The sequence below is a fragment of the Electrona antarctica genome, assembly GCF_951216825.1.
Source record: "Electrona antarctica genome assembly, chromosome: 14".
Classification (NCBI taxonomy): domain Eukaryota; kingdom Metazoa; phylum Chordata; class Actinopteri; order Myctophiformes; family Myctophidae; genus Electrona; species Electrona antarctica.
In genome coordinates, this window is record NC_136795.1 from 9042795 (window position 1) to 9065229 (window position 22435).

Here is a 22435-nt window from a genome sequence, read left to right on the forward strand (position 1 = left end):
TAAGTGGACATCTATTGTATAGACATAACAAAAAAGGCTTGAACACAGACAAGCAAAAAAAAAACATGCACACAAACTGGAAAAAGCAGACATACAGAAAATGCAAAGAGACATATACAGAGACACAGAAAAGCAAATAGTCATACAGACTCTCAGACACATGCAAACAGACATGTAGAGACACACAGAAAGGCAGGCAGACATGACACACGATATATATATATACATAACACACCTGTCTGATCTTGAGCAGGAAGGGGATCCCAAAGGTGCCAAAGACTTCCTTGTGGAAGTGTGCGACGGGAATCAACATCTCACTGTCCTTGTCCAAGTCTACCTGGTCTACTGGAATCTCCTGGATGGACAACATGGACAGACGGAAGCAATGAGAGAGGGAGAGAGCGACTGCTGAATGTTGAGAAAGAGAGACAGACAGCTGGGTACATACCTCTATTCTGAAGGTGCGACTGGCAGCAGGAGATAAACATTCTAGCAGCTCGTCCTCCTGGTGCACTCCTATGATTTTATAACTTACTATCTCCAACAGTCTGAAGAGATGGAAAAGGCAGGGGCAGGGATTAAGAAGTGACAGAGTGAGGTATATGGAGAGAAACAGAGGAAATGGAGGGAAGGAGTGATTTTTTTGTAAAAGCAGGTCTCACTCATTTGCATATACTTTATGTAGATATACAGTATGTGTGTGTGTGTGTGTATATATATATATATATATGTGTGTATGTGTATATATACACACACGCACATACATATGAAAATAATACATTCCCCCTCAGCCCTCACACACAAACACTATTTTGTCACCTGAGTTTCTCAGAGCCTTTGTCAGAGAGCTCAACCGCCTTTTTACATTCATCCAGCAGGTCCCGCACGCAACCGTGCTTGTCAGGGTAGAGGGTGATCTCCTGTAAACACACACACACACACACACACACACACGGTAGATTTCAATGTCTCATCACCAACAGACACAAATAAAAGAGTGTGTGTGTGTGTGTGTGTTTTAATACTGCATTCATACTGGCATCTACAAAGCTGCAGGCCAACAGCAATGTAATATGCTGCGTTGCATTTTGCAGCTGCCAGTGTGTGTACAGCATAACATAACCGTGTGTGTTACCTCCTCTCTGAACTGGCTGTTGAGCCATATGGACTTGAAACTCCTCCTATTCTCAAAGTCTGTGATCTTCATCTTCAACTGAGGAGTGAGAGAAAACAGATCCATATTTCAGCTAGACAGTCATAGTATCGTACGCCAGTAGCAAAATCAGACAAAGGGTCTTCAAACGAATGGTCGGCCACAACAATGACAGACCAAACACATAAAGGCCAAGAATAACTGACCGACAGATGGACAGACCAAAAGACAAATGATTTAAGGAAGACCAAACATCCTGGAAAAAACATGAGAAATCAACACCAAGACGGACAGGCTGATAGAAAGACAGGCAGGTTGACAGGTACAGACAGAAAAGACTGGTAGACAGATAAGACAAAAAAGGCAGGCAGAGTGAGACATGCAGAGTACAGCCAGACCAATATACATTTTGTCAATGCATCTGCAATCATTTGACTTTTTTTTTAATTTATCAGTATTTAATTTACCACTTTCAACCTGGCGTCCCAGAATTGGCCTCAGGTCTTAATGTTTTGGGACGACTTCAACCATTATAAATTTCTGTTCTCAAATAGATTTATTTTGAATTGAGTGTCGGCCCGTCCATAAATCAGGACGGGCATCAGCCCCAGATATCTAGCATGGTTAGAGCTCATTAATCCAGACAGTATACCTGTTGGTAGTAGAGTTTCTTGGGCTGACGTGGTTTGAAGAACTGCAGCAGGTCTCGTAGCGTTCCCTCGTAGTTATGTCTCAGAGGGTTCCCTGGACCGTCCCTGTACCTGACCAACACACACACACGCACAGAGAGAGGACAGAGAGAGGACAAGAGCACATGGGGGGAGGGGGGGAAAGGAGGATGAGAAAAAATAGATAAAGAGAGGCAACAGGTTACAAAACCTGAGATGGTTCTGTGTGTGTGTGCAACCATGACTCCTCCATCTACCTTAAAAGGAAAAAAGACACAGAAGTGTGTATGCACTCATGTCCGTTTTAAGTGCCTTGGTCACTGTGTGTGTGTGTGTGTATGAGACAGGCCTCCTACCCCTGTGACTTGAAGAACTGTAGCAGCATGGGGTCTGTGTTCAACCTCTGAGCTACCGTCTTTGCCACCTGACAGAGAAAAAGAAAAAAAAAGTACATTACATCCTCCAAACTGGGTTTTAAACGTCTCACGGCAGAAGCAACCAGGGACCACCAACAGACCACTGGTTGTAGTTCTAAACAGATCACAAGGCAGAATACCACGGTTCTGGTTCTAAAGTGCAATGACTATGTTCGGTGTGCCGTGCCGTTGTGTTCCAGTTCCGAACCAACTTTTGAACCAATTAATTTGGTTCAAAATTAGGCAGGGGGAAAAAAAGACAAAGAAAACTGGACTAACAAGTGGAAACAATCAATGGCACCAAGTAGTGTTTTGCCAGAAGTAACATTGCATCTTTTGCCATGTATAAACACAAACCAGATACACCTAAACCTAAATACAATAGCAAAAACAAGATCACCATTGTTCAAAATGCAACAGCACAAACCAGATCAGGATGATTGTAGTTCTAAATACAATAACATGGCTTAACCAAACCCAAACAATTACCATACAAAAACAGCCACGTTACAGCACCAAAATTATACCCAGAAACCCTTTTAGGACTGGGACCAGATTCTACAAATGTCTTCTAAATCCTGACAGTTTTCTGAAAAACCTATGTTTCTATATCAGTGGTTCTCTAACAATATCATGTCAAGGACCAGAAATTATATGCAATTGGCCCCCATCTGAAAATATAGTAGTTATATAGTTAAAAACGTTCCCTCTGAAAATATAGATTTGCGCCAGTTTCACAATTTTGTAAAAAAAATTCAATAGCTAAAAGAGCTTCAATAGTAGCTTAAAAACACCAAAAGGGGTTCCCGTCCTGAATGGTCTTAAGCCGTGCGCTACGGACCTGAAAGTAGTTCATGCGGTTGGACAGTGTGACCACAAAGCCAGGGTCATTGTGGATGGTCTTGTCACAGAAGATGACATCCACTCGATGGTAGAGGTCCCGGAAGTAGTCCTTAGCTGTGGGCAGCTCACTGCTGTCATTCTCTGGGTCGTCCCTGAGGTGGGTGTAGAAACAGACAGATAGAGAAGCGGAGGAAGAGAGAAGAACAGGAATGCGTTAGGAGACAAATGATGAAGTAAGGTATGGAGGTGATGAAATGTTATTTTAGATGGGAGAAACAGGAGGAGCAGAGGGAGCAAGGAAGGGGAGAGAGAACAGGAAAGTGAGAATTGGTATTGGGATATAGGAAGGCAGAGGGAAGGTCAGAAAATGGATTGATGGACAGAACAGATTGGAAGAGACATTCAGAGCCTCTTCTGGGAAATGTATCAGGGACAATTACACACACACACACAGACACACACACACACACACACACACACACTCTTACTTCTGGAAGACAATGATGTCCCCATCCATTAGCTCATCCAGAGCCTTGTCCAGAGAAACATCATAGTCCTGTATCCGTTCCGTTAGGTTGGGCTTTACTTCCTGAAATACACATTTGTTAAGAAATGAGTCAACGGTGACAACCAGAAAATTGTAATAAGTAGATGAGTGGTTGTGTTTGTGAAAGAGGTGACAGAAGAGTTGATGGAGACAAAGAGACGGGTACGGTAGATATGACAAGGACAAAGAGGAGACGGGGGAGAAGGGGAAATAACTTGACAGTGAGAGAGAACAGAGGACAAAATGAAGGGAAAAGTGTGAGAGTCAGAGAGAGAGAGAGAACAAGAGGTGAGATGACAGACAGATCTCACCTCATAGAGGATAAGGCTAGTCTCCTGCTGAAACCCTGCTCTCTCACACATGACTGGCAACAGGTCTCCTGCTCGGGGCAATCCAACGACAGAAAACACACTTAAAAACCGTGCTGCGTAAAACACGCGCAGACGTTCAGACTGCAAATCACACTCGGTGTAACAGATAAACACATGTTTAAAAACTGGACTAAGTAAACTGGCTGTTCTGCATGCTGATCACTAAAGAGTCTATAATAAAGTAGGGGGGAAACGATTGATTAATCATTTTAATTTTAGCAATGAAATAAATGTATGTTTCTGACTGCGAATTAAACATTATGCAATTTCAAAGTTGTCTGGGTTCAGTAAGCGCCACTTACGTATTTTGCAGGATATAGGTGTGTAGATATGTCCACAATAATTTAAGCTTCTGGTTTTGGGATCATACATCTTCAAGAACAACATGACGTCATCTGAGAAAAGTCATGGAAGAGAGAGATTAAACAATGAGTTAGTGGCACATACATTTTAGGACCATTTTAATCCCAGTTACAATATCAAAACAATTGCCCCAATGGCAATGGAATTTTGTGTGACCTTTTCGATTTCAAAATTGGGATTTGGTGAATCAAAACATTTCAACAACATTTATTTTAAAGATCCCGGAGACTGAATTCAAGACTTCACTACTCAATCTTACCGAGACGTTTTCCAGGTGAGACAAAGACCACCGTTGCTTCTGTTTTGTGTGTGCGTGCGCCTGTGTGTGTGTGTGTGTGTGTGTGTGTGTGTGAGAGAGAGAGAGAAAGCGACTCACGGTCTTTGTCGAACTTGGGTAACGTGGCCCCACTGGCGGCCAACTCTGGATCCACCGTTTCCAGAAATATTGTCCAGGGGTTCTCATTGTCGCTCAAGTCGATCATCTGACACACACACACACGCACGCGTTAGGAATCATCTTTTCAAGACCCTTTCTGTGCTATAATAATCATAGCCTAGAATTTGAGTATTAGGACTATAATCCAAGTTTAAAAATTGGTTTTGTACAGCATTAGTTACAGAGTTGTCTTCAACCTTATTGTTTTCATAATGTACACTCAACAGATACATACATTTACTGTACACAGTTTAGCCACCCACCACCCCAATGTCGCAGCTTGTAGATCAGCCATTTTTATAGATCAGGCATATGCACAGCACATGTTGCTAACAGTTCAAATACACAGGCTTACCGACTTGCTGCAGTCGGCCTCGTAGTCCAGCATAGCGGGCCGCTTGGTTCCGTTGCTCCGGGCCTGCATGGGCCACAGCCTCATCTGGTCCTGTGGGAACCCCTGTAACACAACAGACTGTCTCAGACTGGGCTACACACACACACATTATGGATAAACACACATCATCAAGGTCTAATGGTGCGTTCATACGGGCAGATGCATACAGTGTACCATTCATTGTCAATGGGAGGAAATCCTACATTTGTAAAAGAAGTAGTAAAAGATACAAAGCTACAAATTGAAGCTGAACTGGGTTCAACTTCCAGATGCAAAGCTCCAACTGTAGCTGCAATTGTTTTTTATTCCCCCTCCCTGCTTTTTTTACCCCGTTCTGGCTGACAAAAACTTGCGCCGTCTTGTACTAGTCCGTTTCCATTTTTTCCAATGTCAATAATGCCTAGGTCCAAAAAGGGCTCACAGTTGAGTCTCCATGCTGGATTGTTGTCGTTTTTCAATCTCCCGTCGGCTGCCGCGCCTCCGACACACAGGTCACTACAGACGCACGCTTGATGATGTCAACGACCGTGTGAGCAACAGATATACAAAGCGACAAATATGCTGTGCATCTTTGCATATGCCTTGCGTGAACGCAACGTTAACACAGTTCCAATGTCTACATCTCTCCCTCAACACAACAACACTCACACACACAAACCCTGGCTCACAATCAGTGTTGTTTTTGGCCGCAGATTTTGGTTTTAGTCATAGTCTCTTGAATAGTTTCTGTTTTAGTCACCTGGAATGTTTTAAGTGTTAGTCTAGTTTTAGTCGACTAAATATCATAAGATTTGTCGACTAAACCTACAGTTGATTTAATCGAACAAAATGTGTTTAGGAGGGCCTTGATGCCGTTGTAATGATTTAATTTTTTTCACTTGCTGAAAATAGCCGATCTACAAGCCCACAACTCGTTGTGCTGCTTGCAGATTGGCTATTTTCAGCATGCAACCAAGTGTAAAATGACTTATACTGATCTCTTGTCCACTAGAGTCCCTTCCTAACATTTTAGTCTAGTTTTTATTTGTTGACGAAATAGTCAGTATTAGTCTTAGTTTTAGTCATCATAGCTTAGTTTTCATGTAGTTTATCAGTGAAAAAAAGGTAGTTGACGAACATTTTTCGTCTTAGTTTTAGTCGCCGAAAACAACACTGCATAGTTCCAATGTCTACATATCTCCCTCAACACAACAACAACCACACACACACACACACACACACACAACCACACACACACACACACACACACACACACACACACACACACACACACACACACACACACACACACACACACACACACACACACACACACACACACACACACACACACACACACACACACACACACACACACACACACACACACACACACACACACACGCTCACCATGGTCTGGGACAGGTTCTGGACAAACTCCTGCAGCGTGGAGCTCTTCAGCACCTTGAACACAGTGTACTTCACCTTCTCCTCGTCGTACATGTCGTTACCCTGGTGACCACAGAACTGGTCCTCCGTCACCATCTGCAGAGTGGGACAAGACAAAGAAAGGTGACTGATGGAAGAAAAAAAAAACAACGAGCATACTGCCTATTGAACATCTTTTATTACTGGAATGGAAGTAAAAGTGGAACAACAAACAGTGATGTCTTGGAATACTCTCTCCAACCCCGGGTGTGAAAACAAAGGCTCGATCAATGGGGATGTCTTTTAGCTAAATAAATACCCTTTCTAGAGCCATCGTTGAACTCTGCCACCTGTATTGATATATATATATATATATATATATATATATATATATATATATATATATATATAGACCCATGTTTGGCAAATAGTGTAGTGCAGTGGAAAACGTTGACCAGCTGAAACATAAATGCTAATAGTGTGGATCAGGCACCTATAACAGATTCTGAATGTACCTGCTAACATAGAACTCTGGGTGGACTGTAACAACATCAATGGAAGGACAACGGTTTTGTTACGCATCTCTAAATGCAAATGTGAGATCTCCTAGATATGGTAAACTATAAGACGAGGATAGGAAGTTCCTAAACTTCCTATCCTTTTCATACACGACAAGCAACATATAATCCAAAAATGGGCAGCCAGTTTTCTAGCTAACCCCACCCACCAACACACGTCTCCAAGTAGAGCTGTAACATGAACGCCTTCCATACCTGGACCTGCATGTAGAGATGCGCCTCCTGGCGCTCCTTTCTCTTCTGCGCCTCCACTCTCTTCTCCTCCTGCAGACGCTCCACCAGCTGCTGGGGGATGTCCACATCAGTCACTGGTAGGAGAACCTCACCTGGGAGAGAAAGAAAAACATAAGAGATCTAAAAAAGGCCGATTCGTTGCAAGACACTTGACACTGCTTGACGAACATGATGTATTTTCACCTGGAAAAATCGCTTATCATGTGATACAATCAGGACTAACACCATTTTTTATTAGTGAATTTGTAAATGCACAACTGCCGACCCCACGATTCAGTCAAATGTCCCTCATCGCCGGCAGCAGAAAAGCTTAAATTTTGAAATCCTCGAAATTCACCCCGGAAGAAAACATCGACTGTAACTATTTTGCCGATCGCTACTTTCACTTTCATCAGAAGTGTTAATATTGTCCATGGCATATCTTTTCAAATGGGGGGGTCCGGGGGATAATTAGTGTCAATTTGGGGGTCCTTGACATGAAAAAGTTTGGGAATCACTGACTTACCGAGCTTGGACTCGCGGATGTACACCAACATGTAGGCATTGGTGCAGTGGCGAACCGAGAGGTCATCATCATGGCCGCCGTAGTTGTGTTCTATGGCTTCCTCTTTGGTGCACCGAGACACAACATCATCATCAAACTTACACCACTAGAGAAGAGTAAATGGAGAGAGTGGGAGGGGACAAAGAATGGAGAAGGAGAGAAGCACACCGCACTTAGGACAACTGTGTGCGTAGATTCATTTGGCGTCAAGTTCAGAACAAAACATTGATTCATAGTTTAAAAATAGAATAGAAGCGCTGCAGGAATCAGTCAGTCTTACATAGATGGTGTTACAGGTAGGACTATATAGACCCTTACATAGATGGTGTTACAGGTAGGACTATATACTCTTACATAGATGGTGTTACAGGTAGGACTATATACTCTTACATAGATGGTGTTACAGGTAGGACTATATAGACTCTTACATAGATGGTGTTACAGGTAGGACTATATAGACTCTTACATAGATGGTGTTACAGGTAGGACTATATAGACTCTTACATAGATGGTGTTACAGGTAGGACTATATAGACTCTTACATAGATGGTGTTACAGGTAGGACTATATAGACTCTTACATAGATGGTGTTACAGGTAGGACTATATACTCTTACATAGATGGTGTTACAGGTAGGACTATATAGACTCTTACATAGATGGTGTTACAGGTAGGACTATATAGACTCTTACATAGATGGTGTTACAGGTAGGACTATATAGACTCTTACATAGATGGTGTTACAGGTAGGACTATATAGACCCTTACATAGATGGGTGCACTTTGGTGTTACAGGTAGGACTATATAGACTCTTACATAGATAGTGTTACAGGTAGGACTATATAGACTCTTACATAGATAGTGTTACAGGTAGGACTATATAGACTCTTACATAGATGGTGTTACAGGTAGGACTATATAGACTCTTACATAGATGGTGTTACAGGTAGGACTATATAGACTCTTACATAGATGGTGTTACAGGTAGGACTATATAGACTCTTACATAGATGGGTGCACTCTTGTGTTACAGGTAGGACTTCATAGACAAAGTTTTTTTTTCTTCTTTCAAGTTCCGCTTAATTCCCTAGGTGTAAATCGCACTCCGCCTTTGGTGAAAAACATCCTTATGGTTTATTGATGAGCAAGGCAAATAAAACATGACCTATGCTTTTCGGCCGATAAAGGTCTTCGTCAGGGTCTATCCGTTTAATAATATTCTGCAAGTCTGCAATTTACACCTAAGGAATTGAGCAGTACAACTTGAAAGAAAAAAAAAAAACCTTTTTGTCTATATATTGATTCATAGTGTTTGTATTGTACTTAAAATGCCCAAATCTCAAAACAGCCATTTTTAATCCCTTCCCCTACACACTCACAGCCCAACATCATTCTGAATTAAACTAAGCTAACGTTTGCCTTTAGGTTTGTTTTTGAGTTATAATCAAAAACTCAACACTTTTTATTCTCAATCTTAACAGTCAAAACCATTCAATTACTTGAAATATCTCAATCCCTTTGTGTTTTGTCACCCAACTGTAGAGTACCCCTCCTCTCAGAACATAACGGTGTTAGGTGTGATGATGTGTGGTGCAATGACTCACTATTGGTTCCTTGACACTCCCCTTGGGGTCTCCTTTGGGGTTGAGATAGACGACATAGTGTCCTCCGTGGTTGTCCCCGCTGTGCACCAGCACCGCATGCAGGATGTAGTTGGCCGGGTCCTTGGAGTCCGTCTTCTGGAGGAACTCATCCAGGGGCAGGTTCTCTGGGAATTCAAACCTGTGGAACAGAGAACACGCGTTACATGATCATTTCACTTTGCACTTGGGATGCTTTGGCAATAAAAAAACGAGAGAAAGTGAGAAAGAGCGAGGAAGAGAACAAGGTAGGAAAGAGAAAGTGTGATCCCGTCATATCACCGGCTACTTCACACCCAGTGTGTGTGTGTGTGTGTGTGTGTGTGTGTGTGTGTGTGAGAGAGAAGTAGACCAGGTGCTGGTGGCAGCATCACAATAATTAGTCAGAGCCTGTGAAAGATCCAGCTGAGGCAGATCATGCTGAAAGCATGTTCAGCAGGGGGATTAAATGGAAGACATTTATATTTATATCGAAATCAAAGTCATCTGGTTGATTACAAGTTAGGAATTAACCCATTTAGACCTGATGTCGAAAAAAAAAAAGAAAGAAAAAAGTCTTCTAAATCCTGACAGTTTTCTGAAAAACCTTATGTATGTCACGCCAAGGACCCCAGAAACTATATGTAATTGGCCGCCGACCCCCATCTGAGAATATGTTGTTCCAGGGACCCCCCAGAAGCAAAGCTTTGAGTTAAAAACGTTCACTCTGTAATAATATATGCTCAAAGATTTGAGGCACATTTTCAGTTCATAGCGCGGCACTCGTGCCATGCTATGAGCTTGTAGATCTGCTATTTTTCAAACAAAGCTTTAAAACAGGGGTTCCCGCCCAGAATGGGTTAAAGGGGGGAGCATATTGTTAAGACCTCCGAGACTGAATAAAAGACTTAAACATCAACTTCAACTGTTTAAGACAATTTTATGGCGTGGTCACACGAGGCATATGTAAAGATCACAGCATATTGAGAAAAAACAAAACAAAAAAACAACAACAACAATCCAGAATGTACAGTAGCTTTGCATCTGGAAGTTGAACCCAGCTCAGCTTCAATTTGTAGGCTCCCATTGACAATGAATGGTAGACTATCTTTGCATCTGCCCGTGTGAACGCAACATAAGACTTTTTCAGGGTCTGCAGGCATCCTGTGAAAGGAACTTCCCATGTATGCGTTTGTGTTCCAGCTAACCTCTAACTGGGGCTCTCTGACAGTTTCATTAGTGTAAATCATTCTGTTTGTGTTCGGATGGGAGTCCTATTATATCCATGTGGACAGTTAACCCCCCCCCCCCCCTGCCCCCCAGGGACTTTACATACACTCAAAGACTTCCTGCACTCACTTTTCACTCAAGTCACTTCGCCACCATACTGCGGTGGGGTCAGCACCGCACTGCTCTGGAGTACTGCCTGAAGTAAAGTCCCGTTTCCACAAATAGACTCTGTTAACCTGGATCACAGACCAGATTCCCTTTTCTGTGCCGGCGTACACATCACATTTCCACATCCCATTAGGACTTTCGGGTTACCTTTTATGTATTTATTTATTCATTTGGTTATTTGGTCATTTTGGAGAGAGAGGCCGAGAGTTAACTGAGGTACTGCAGTAAAGGCTCCTGTGGGAATAGAGCCCATTGCAGGAAGTGGCACAAATGTTCCTAACCACTTTGTATACTGGACTTGTGTTGGCTCTGTACTTGGACGGGTCCCCCCCCCCCCCCCCCACCCAATCTAGAAGATCAAGCTTGTAGCTCTGCTATTTTCGGCTAATGTTCCCCCCATAATATGGATGCTGGGGTTCAAGTGGTTAACCACTGCACTTATCGGTCCGTCTCTGTGTTTCAGTGTGCATTTGGCTGCTTGAGGTGAACCGATGAAACTGCACCTGGTTGGATAAACGGGTATATGGATGGTTTTGTTTGTCACCTGTCATTGATCTTGATGTTTTGGTCAGTCTGTGGGTCGTACATGAACCTCATCAGCTGCAGATGCAGAATGGGAGGGAAGGTCAGGAACTTCACCCCCTTCTCTGCTTCCTGTAACACAGTTACATATACATTCTTGTGAGGACATAAAACAACATTACAGCTTTAAACACATACTTTTATTCCTTTGTAAGGCTTTGGTGTTTTCAATGTACCGTTTTCTCCAGCCTGGCTTATAGAGTCTGCAAAAGCCAGTTACACACACCACTGACACGGAATGACTTGTATTAGGGATGCACCGAAAGGGAAATTCTTGGCCGAAACCGAATACCAAATAGATGAAACAGTTGGCCGAATACCATTAATATTCAATATATTTTTTCCTAACAAAGCTGTCATGGCCGCACCTTAAATCTACCCGAATATGGCAAAAGACATGATTATGGCAAAACCTAACTTAAATAATAATCACTATTATGGGTCCATAAAACATTTATTCAGTGCTTTTGAATGCATTCATTGCATACACTATTCAGTGATATATTTTCTGCCTATTCAGGCCGAAACCGAATAGGCCGAAAATGCATTTGCCATTTTCGGCCGAATATCTTCTGCAGACGAATATTCGGTGCATCATTTGTATAGTGGAATTACTGTCAGATTCAGGAAGCGAGAGGTAAAGGATTGAAAGACTACCATTTGTATACAGTAGGAGTATTTAAAACTTTATTATATGACGATGGGCGTCAATTATGCGTGTATATTATGGGTGGATATCTATACAAACACCATCCGTGGTCTGTGAATGCGTGTGTAGTACATATACATAAATAAATGTAAATATGGATTATGGTGAAGACTCACCTGTAGGCCATGCTCTCCTGCATCGTATTTGTTGTCTCCATCCAACTGTTCTGTTGCCACGTAGTCTTTGAAAGACTCAAATACTGCACACGAGAGAGAGAGAGAGAGAGAGAGAGAGAGAGAGAGAGAGAGAGAGAGACAAAGAGTGACGGGTAAGGATTTTCATTGAGTACACAAATCGGACCTCACATGCTCCCAGGTGATCGAGAGTCGAGACAACATCCATTGGAAACTGCATTTGGTTAGAAAGGATTCTAGACTGCTACCGACTGACTGCTAACTACACAGTGTGATGATCTGTCTATTTGCCATGCTGTTGTCTTCTTTTCAAAGACAATAGGTGCTTTTCCATTAACTTTACAAGAAATCTCTGAGAAGAGAATACCAGCATTCACAGAGATGTCATGTAGTTTAAGGCACTTATTTTTATAATTCGCACAGTATGTTGCAGAGCAGACAGCACGACGTACGCGTTTCGGCGTAAAGCCTTCGTCAGTGTTGTATGCCGTCAACAACGGAAGTGTCACATTGTATAGTGTCCGTAGGGTGCGACACCTTCCCCTGTCCGTGTTAATGCAAACAACATTTAGCCAACAAAGAACCCAAAAGTGCAGTCTTAGTACAGACAAATTCACATTATATATACAAAACTTTGAAAATCAACAGAGCACTAAAAGGCAATCTCTGAGTCCTTTAGACAATGTAAGCGTAGATGTGCAAAAAGGGCAACAGCTAGCCAAGTCCTTAAGAGGAGGGGGGGGGGGGGGATTTATATTGCAAGTAGTAGAGAATGTAATGCGCAAAAATAGCTACAAAATCATGTTCTTTCCTTGATGAGAAGACGGGTTGAGCAACAAACCAAAACTAGCAAAACCCTTAACTAATAAAGAGCATGTCTTAGGGCCTCTCTTCTCAATGAAAATTCAATTGAAGTCCACCCCTCTCTAAAAAGGTCGTCATTGCAACACATAAGACAAAAAAGGTACAAATAGTAGCCTGAAAAGTTAATAAGTTCAGGACCTCAATTGAACTTCAATTGGATTTTCATTGAGAAGAGAGGCCCTAAGACATCCTCTTTATTAGTCAACTAAAGTGTTTTCCTAGTTTTGGTTTGTTGCTCAACCTGTCTTCTCATCAAGGAAATAAGATGATTTTGTAGCTATATACATTCTCTACTACTTGCAATATAAATCCTGACTTTGTCACATGACTTTGTCCGAGTCTGTTCATCTGTTTCCTGACAAGCTTGATAGGTACAAGTACACAGCTGATACACAGAGGCTTGATTACTATGGAAACCAGAGGCACAGCTGGTCAAATGTTACACTCATCAAATGACAGCATCTTTCTAGGTCATCTCAATTTATGTAACCTTGTTACCTTTTGGACACAACAGGTACATAATATGGAATGTTATCTAGGTAAGAAGTGATACACAGTGAAATCCTTAGTGTTCATTTTATTAACGCTAATAGTGCAGTTATTAGATTTTCCAACGGAAAAATCTGTCTTAAATAAACACGGTCTGATTTGAAAATATGTACTTACGTAGCCTAAAAGTACCCTGGCTCAACACTTAGTAAACTTACATCGAGAGTAAAGTTAAAAAAGGGCATGATTTAACACATTCACTGCCAGGTTAATGAATTCTTCCAAAACCGGCAGTGTTTCAGTCAAGACCGAGACATGAACCTTTTGTAAAAACAAATAAGCTGTTGTCTTCTTTCACCCGGAAATACATTTTGTAACCACGACCAATTCTGTAGTTATGGGTCGTTGAATAAAGCTCGTTTTGACCAAAAATAAAACCTGGATAGGAATCCGAGACGAATGCATTTTTCAAAATCTGAACATGGAGGCGGAGGGCAGGCGAAGTTTTCACTTCCGGTTGTATCCGTTGCTTAGCAACCTAGAGAGAACTACAGAGATCTCCGTCATAGACGGTGAAGCGTTGGATTACACTTAACACACGGCAAAGAATGTGTCAACAAGAAGGAATTTGGAGGAGTGTACATATTCCTTCTCCCCGTCAAAATATTTTCCACAGAAGATAGTCTTCAGACAGATTCTGACAGGGATACAGATTTTTGGCACGCCATTACGGTTGTGCCGGTTCAATTCCCACTCAGCCCACCGTATGTCACTGCCCTACTCTCTCTCCCTCGTGTTTCCTATCTCTATCCACTGTTCCCATCGAATAAAAGGTTCAGTAAATGAACAATATTCACTTTACAGTGTAGGAAACCATCTCGTCAATCTGATAAGATGGTAAAACCAGCAGTACCAGTGCAGTCGAGAACCACAACAACTAAACGCTGCTGCATTGCATTTCATTTCACTGCCAGTTGACAGAATCAACCGCCTGCCTTAAAAAATGAAGTCCCCAGCTTTTGAAAAACAGTGAAGAGACAGGACAAAGGAGGAGCACAGCGGCATGGAGGGTGGATAAAGGCAAGGAGAGCTGGAGTGTACTCACTGTTCTTCTTTCCTTTGATGCTGAGCTGGATGTCATAGTAGTCTTCTATCCGCTCTGACCTGTAGTCCACATGCTTACACTGGATGTATGACTGGAGAGGGGGCACACACACACACACACACACACAGACACACACACACACACACACACTTAACACCGAGCTCAATGTAGAGTCACATGGTTATTCTTTTCAAAATATGGCTGCAACAGTTACATTCATTGATTACTTACAATTGCATTATTTAATCGATTACAAAAAATATTTTCATAACTGATTAATCGGACAATTACCGAAAAGATTAATCGGATTATGGCTCTTATTTAGCCATTGCCCATTTAATTTAATTTTAAGCACATTTTAACTAAAAATACAATAAAGATGAATCACTTATTTAAAAAAAAGAAATTGCTTTAAAGGGTAATCGATAAAATGCTGCCAAGAAAATAATTGATAGCTGCAGCCCCATTTCAAATCAAACAACGTGACGAGCATTCCAAGCATGAGAGAAGTAGACCTGAAGGAGAGAGAGAGAGAGCAATAGACAACGAGAGAGAGAGACATTGAGAGTCAACATACCACCATCTTTCCTCTGAAGAGCTTAGGGATGGTTCCCTCAACACAGGTGCCTTTCATTTTGTTCTCAACATTGTCCAGGAGCTGGAACAAACACGCACGCATTAAGCACATTTTCCAGAGGTTACACACACAGCAAACTTGAGAGCATCGACTAGTATGAAACAAGGACTCACGACTCTGCACAACTCCTGGACGTCATGTTGCATGAAGCTGTCTAATGTCTCCCACCTGTATACACACACACACACAGGCATAAATAAAACATAATACAATTATTACTATGGGAAGGATACATTTGTTTGCTGCAAATTGCTGCATCATCGAAGAAGCCTGACACTTAATGACATACCGATATTATTGTGGAACAGACAGGATTATAATTCAGTTCTCCACAGAAAACAATTCATTGCTTAACTGATGTACGCAAAAAAGACAAAACCTCTGACTGTAATTTCCAAACTGTTCGGAGAGCAGAGCATATTGTTGCTGTCCGGAAGAAACCATCTAACTCAATTTCTTTTTATCAGTTATTTTTCATTTTCCATAAATCAGTACTATTGAACACCCTTTATGTCTGTGTGTTGGTTAAAAATAATTTAACCAATGAAAAGTATTAAAACTCCATTTGAGCTGGATGTTTTTTCCATTTCCTGAAAAATGTACATTTTGACAGCAGAGAAATGTTACATTAACATCCCCCATTGCCTGCCTGCACAGTTCATTTGTAGGAAAAAAATAATGTTTGAATAATGAATGTTTTACTGCATGTACAATAATCACAATTTATACCACAATAATAAAAACTGATAACAAACTTGGAACCAAGTACTTTCCCTTTGTGAGAAAGGGCTTCATGCATGTCTGTTAAGTGTAAGATGTGCAATTTGTGCATCAAGGTAGGTAGGTTACCCAAAGGACTTGGTGAGTTTCTTGGTGCCCACAGGCTTGTCGCTGTGCTGCAGCTCGTAGAAGACCCTCTGTAGGGCCAGAGGAACACTCTTGGATGAGTCATCACCCTCTGTGGGCATCATGTACACCGCCTAGAGGAGAGCAGGGAACATGTCCGACATTAAAGCTGGGCGATATGGAGAAACTCAAGTAGCACAATAGTTTAACTTAAATAGCTCAATATTGTATAGTCATTTGTGACAAATATATTTTTTTAATGTATAAAATAGGGCTTAAGTGATTAAAACCAGTATGGGCATCCTGTACATCGCCTAGAGGAGAGGAGGGAACATGTCAGATATTAAGGCTGGGCGATATGGACATCGATATAATATCAAAATATTGCCCAGCCCCGTCAGATATAGCAAAGAAAGCTAAACACACTGACATGACAAAAGCACACAAACACGTACCCGTCTTAGTTGGTTGGTGAAGAAGAGTGTCTGTAGCAGGCTGTTCATGTAGCAGGTTGCTCCCTGGTTCTTCAGACCCACATAGCCTGTGTGTTTCTTTGAGTCCCAACTGGGGAGAGAAACAGAGCCATGTAGAAGGGCATGTTCAAGGTTCAAGGCTAATTCACACACCTCCAGAAAGAGAGACACCGATTAGGTTGGAGAGAGAGAGGGAGGGAGGGGAAACTACTCACGCCACTCCGTGTGGAGCGTCGGCCTGCACATAGACTTCAAAGGAGACTTTGTCATCCTCAATGAAGCCTCTCTCTGGATCGGTCACATCCTGAAAACACCACAAATACAACAACAAAAAAACATTCAAGCAGTCAGGTCTGGTTATCCAAGAACTCAAATCACTGAGGAACATTAGGGTCCATCCATATTTATGTGAGAGAAAATGTTCTATGCTGTACACAATTAATTGTATAGCTGCAAGAACACTAGACTGTAAAACAAAGAATTAATTTACACTCTTGAGTGTACAAATTGAAACATTTAATTCCATTTCTACACCCTTAATTATCACACTTGCAGATGTGTTGTGGCATCTAGCTATCAAAGTTAAAAGTACAAACACACAAGTGGGCTAGAATCATATTTATATTATTATATTAAATGTATCCATGATGACACACACACACACACACACACACACACACACACACACACACACACACACACACACACACACACACACACACACACACACACACACACACACACACACACACACACACACACACACACACACACACACACACACACACACACACACACACACACACACACACACACACACACACACACACACACACACACACACACACACACACACACACACGCGTAAATATGGCTCTTACAGAAACAGATTGCAATCCGGCAATCTAAAACTAAACAGGTTCAATCTGAAGCTCATTTCTCCCTTTTGTTTAATCATTTTAGTTTGTTCTTTCCCCACACTCCACCGATGACACATGGTCTGGTCAACAAAGGGAAAAAGCGTGTTCCCTGCACTCACACTCCAGGACATGAAGTTGGAGAAGCCCCAGTCGTTCTCCTTGTGAAAGAACAGGTGGCTGATCCTGCGACTGAAGGACTTTTCATCGTCCTTATAGTTGATGATCTTCAGCATGGCCTGGGCATGGCAAGACCACGACCTGAAACGCACACCACCACACTGTCAACAGCCTGAGCCATGCATGTGTAATGAGGTGTACACATGGCTTGAGCAACATGGACAACAAGAGGCAATCTACTCGTTATTAGTCTTGTTTGATATAGTAACATTGTTTTCTTTAATATGTGAGGACTTTGTATAAAGCCTCAGTTATACTTAGTTGTGCACATGGCGCACAACAGAGTATAAATCAGACATAAGCCTGACATTGTCCTTCCTCACGGTGTTTCATGATTACGTCATGTACCTTTATTACATTTTTATTGTGCCAAAGAAAAAGTGCCAAAGACACACACCACACACACACACACACACACACACACACACACGTAACTTCACGTGTATGTCATGCGTGTAAGCACTCATGTTGTAGAACATGGACGTGAACGTGTACATGAAAATATAAGTTTTTCTTGTTTTTCCCTTCTGTCGTTTGCTTTGTTGTATTATTTTACCTATGAAAGCCATTTATATGTTAGAAGGGTAGGCACAATAGGCTTAGGCTTCAGCCTACACTTTTTTGGTCAATGTTTCTTTTGCAAAAAACAACAACAAAGCAGGCACTGTATTAATCTGTTTTTAATGACCAAAATAAATAAATAAACTGAACTGGACTGATAAGGCCCGGACGGCTAGGGTAGCATTCCGGGTACCTAGACAGCGCGTCGCGGGTTCGACTCCCGATCCCGACGACCTTTGCTGTGTGTCACTTCCCTTCTTTCCCCCTCCCCATTTCCTGTCATCTATCAATAAAGGCAAAATAATATATATATATATATATATATATATATATATATATATATATATATATATATATATATATATATATATATATACATATATATATACACATATACATATACATACACACACACACAAATATGAATATATATTTTTTTTAGTTGAAGAAATCTATGTTGGATAAAGACTGTTTAAATGGATCCAGATAGCTGCTCCTCAATATCCTCTCTCTGGCAACCCATTGAGGTCTTTCCAACAATGCAACTAGGTCGCTGGTTTACAAGCAGGCATCGGTTTCTGCTGGCTGACGGGGTAAGATCAGAAGTATGATGTGTATGCATTTCGATGATGTGTTCAGGTGAGTTTTGATGCGCCATTGTGTGCAGAGAGGGAATTTGATCAGACCAATGGTTTCTGACAACCGAAAAACCATGCATATCTGTTGGTCTACATCTAGAGCTTTAATAGAACAAACACTGTTCTTTGCTTATTTTGTTACACTGAATAAGGTACTCAAAATAGTATTGTTTTGGTATCTGTACAGAATACGAGATTTCCTTACTAACACTCTGGTGTTGAACATTTTCTATGATACACACCCTTCACCTGTCTAAAATAGATAGCCTGATTCACATTACTGCCAGTAATTTATCCAGGTAGTTCTTTTCAACACTGTGTGGCAACTTGGCAAGGTGTGTGTGTGTGTGTGTGTGTGTGTGTGTGAGAAACACAATGATCAAAAGTTGTGTACATACACGTATGCACAAGAAGAGTGCCTATGAATAGAATGGGTGTTTATGGTGACGACGATCGGTGATCGATCTGCATCTGGTTGCTAGCAACCAGATGCTAACGTGAGTAGCATTATTACTCTATCAATCAAAAGTATTATAAAACACCAATTGCCGGACATCAACGCCAAATGGCGTGGAGCGTATAATTTATTAATTGGCGTAGATCTACGCAATAACTGTTAAGACAGTTAAAGGCAAGAGAAGTATGTGCATCACTTGTGTGCACACACACACACACACACACACACACACACACACACACACACACACACACACACACACACACACACACACACACACACACACACACACGTGTGTCACTTACGTGGAGTCAGACTCTGCATTGCACTGCAGGAAGAACCCAACACTCTTCTGGTGTGGCCGGTCAGGGTAGAAGCGCGGCATCACCATGATCTTCCAGGGAAGGTTCCTGACAAAGCACGACGGGCTCAGCACGGACTCACTAAGGCGGCTGAAACGTTCCACGACGAAGCGAAACGTCGCTTCCGACCGCCAGCTGGTATCTGCAGAGGGAACGATGGGGAAAATAGAGAGAACAAGATATTTAGAGAATGATCCGCCTGTTCAAGCCGTGAGCTCTTGGTCATGTCTAAGGAGGACATTGACTGAACAGGTGAATATAAGAATGGATATGTGCAGTGAAACTGAGAAAGAAATAGACCTTGCGCAGACATTAATACAGAGACATTGTGTGTAATTGAGAGAAATAAAGAGGAAAAAAGAACGAAATAGATAAAGTGCCCCTCGGGGCACAGGTCTCCACCAGGGCAGGTCAGGTTGTGGCCTCCTGGTGGCGCTATAATAAGCCAATGTGAAAAGGGTGCCTCTTCTTATGCCTTGGATGGCAATTAGATGATTTGAGGCACTTTGTTCCAAAAATGTGTTTGGCAAAAATCCACCTGTTGGTGGCGCTATAACAGGCCAATGTGAAAAGGGTGGGATATATTCCTCAGCCTAGTAGGAACATCTGTGAAAGATTTCACGTAAATTGCACGCTGCGTTCATGATTTGAGGCTTTTTGTTCAAAACAGGCCAATCCTGTAAACTTTGAAAGCCAATGTTAGCCAATCAGGATCGAATATGAAATATCGGACAGATCTGTCTTGAGCATATGACTATAGAGATACTGTGTAACGATTTGCAGGATTTTCGGCCAAAATATGGAGGAGTAATATCTGAAAATGTGTTTTACAAAAGTCAGCCTCCTGGTGGCGCTATAACAGGCCGTTCTGGAAGATTTAGGGCAGAGGTTCATCGTTGGCATCTAGGGAGTGTGTGTGCAAAGTTTGGCATCGACCGGGTTAACGGTGCCGGAGATTAGCTGTACACGGACGGACACACAGACAGAGTGCAAAACATACTCTCTCCCCATGCCTTCGGCCTGGTGGAGACAACAACAGAGAAAACAGCCAGAGAAAATAACAGAGGGAGAAACTGGTTGTTGTCCTGCTCACCATCTTCCATGTCCTCTTCTGGGTTAGTGTGTCCATCTCCCATGGTCATGTTTCCATTGATCACTGGGTTGGCTGGGATCCTTGGGGGGTCATCTGTGTCCCCAGCTACACACAGAAGAGGAAACTATTTACCATTTGAGACCTAGCTAAAAAGAGACTATATTGTATAATCACAGAAGTAGGCAACAGGAAAGGCAATAGGGGTCACCAAAATCAGTAAGATGCATCCGACAATCTGGCCACTACTGGAAATGATAAGAAACTCAACATGCAAAGCTGAAATTTGGCCTGAAGGTGTCACTGGAGGCAGTGCAATGGTGTCAAAATGGTTAAGGTTCAATGTAGTAGAAGAGCTGCCTGTGTACCCCGCAGATATCTTGTCTCCGCCTACAGGAAATACGTTGGCTCTGCGACCAGGGGAACCGTCTCTGAATGTGTCTATAGATCAACATCTAATATCTAAGCAAACAATGCTTCCTGATGCAACTTGTTAGCTTGTAGATCTGTTCTTTTTTAGCTTAAGCCTCATACACTAGCTAGGGATGGCCAAATAATCGGTCATCATATAGGTATCGGCCCGATGTTGGCCTTAAAATATATATTTGGTATCAAACTCATATTAAGCCGATTGCCGATATTTTATTTTATAATAATGCTTTTTTTGTAATGATAAAGGCTACAGCAGGGGTCCTCAACTAGAAATGCTGAAGGTCCACTAACAATTTTTGAAAAAGACTAAGGTCCGGTCCCAGGAGCGCGGCGCGGGCCACGCAGCGGCCAGCGGAGAGCAGGGCTCTATGCCTGTTTAGTACAGTCACACCAAGGCAAGCTTATACAAATCGGTTCCCCTCCCAACCAACCAATACTGGGGTGCAGAGTATGGAAATAGAATGTTTCACAAATATTCCCCTCCAAAAATGCACAGCAAATGAGAGGTATTGTGTTGAGGCACAAAGAACACTTATTTTACAAAGTACAAAAAAATAGAAGAAAAAAAAGGGTCCGTCTATTGAGGACCCCTGGGCTACAGTTTCTATCAGTGTTTTCTGGGGAAGCTCTAAGGTCAACAAGTTGGAACATTTTAAAATAAAAATACATTCAAGCAGTTTTTGGGATATGGGCCAACATGTCAATAATGGTGCATCCCTACTCCCTAGTTTTGGAATAAAGCGGCATTGCTTTTTCAAATTCAGTGTTTATATGCCCGTTTCAGAATGGACAAAATAAAATAAAAATACAGAATGAGATCTTATAGTCATCGGTTTATATCGGTTATTGGCCATTGGCCAACTTGCCCAAATGTGCTGACCTCATTACATTTTGGCATGTTGCTATGGCCAAATTTAGCCCAATGAGTGTTTTTATGCAAAACTAATGCTTGGAATGGCTTCAGCATCATGACAACAACCTAGTTTG

At 41.9% G+C, this 22435-nt stretch overlaps 1 protein-coding gene across 3 annotated transcripts in view; it reads right to left on the minus strand.

The window, feature by feature from the left end:
• Positions 1-22435, minus strand: part of usp7 (ubiquitin specific peptidase 7 (herpes virus-associated)) — a 33835-nt gene that overhangs the window by 3620 nt on the left and 7780 nt on the right. The window contains exons 2-29 of one of the 3 annotated variants that reach the window (XM_079521445.1): positions 21020-21124; positions 19870-20068; positions 17851-17989; positions 17027-17115; positions 16794-16902; positions 16629-16652; positions 16342-16472; positions 15606-15660; positions 15433-15513; positions 14856-14946; positions 12380-12462; positions 11517-11626; positions 9560-9737; positions 7916-8060; positions 7372-7502; positions 6581-6715; positions 5153-5254; positions 4738-4843; positions 4301-4393; positions 3939-4006; positions 3569-3669; positions 3079-3232; positions 2178-2245; positions 1806-1914; positions 1136-1213; positions 820-920; positions 449-548; positions 236-355 (exon numbers count right to left, since the gene is read on the minus strand). In XM_079521445.1, the coding sequence (XP_079377571.1) occupies positions 236-355; positions 449-548; positions 820-920; positions 1136-1213; positions 1806-1914; positions 2178-2245; positions 3079-3232; positions 3569-3669; positions 3939-4006; positions 4301-4393; positions 4738-4843; positions 5153-5254; positions 6581-6715; positions 7372-7502; positions 7916-8060; positions 9560-9737; positions 11517-11626; positions 12380-12462; positions 14856-14946; positions 15433-15513; positions 15606-15660; positions 16342-16472; positions 16629-16652; positions 16794-16902; positions 17027-17115; positions 17851-17989; positions 19870-20068; positions 21020-21124 (3005 nt within the window). The remainder of the gene's footprint in view (positions 1-235; positions 356-448; positions 549-819; positions 921-1135; positions 1214-1805; positions 1915-2177; positions 2246-3078; positions 3233-3568; positions 3670-3938; positions 4007-4300; positions 4394-4737; positions 4844-5152; positions 5255-6580; positions 6716-7371; positions 7503-7915; positions 8061-9559; positions 9738-11516; positions 11627-12379; positions 12463-14855; positions 14947-15432; positions 15514-15605; positions 15661-16341; positions 16473-16628; positions 16653-16793; positions 16903-17026; positions 17116-17850; positions 17990-19869; positions 20069-21019; positions 21125-22435) is intronic. The other 2 variants (XM_079521444.1, XM_079521446.1) reach the window with 2 other exon arrangements.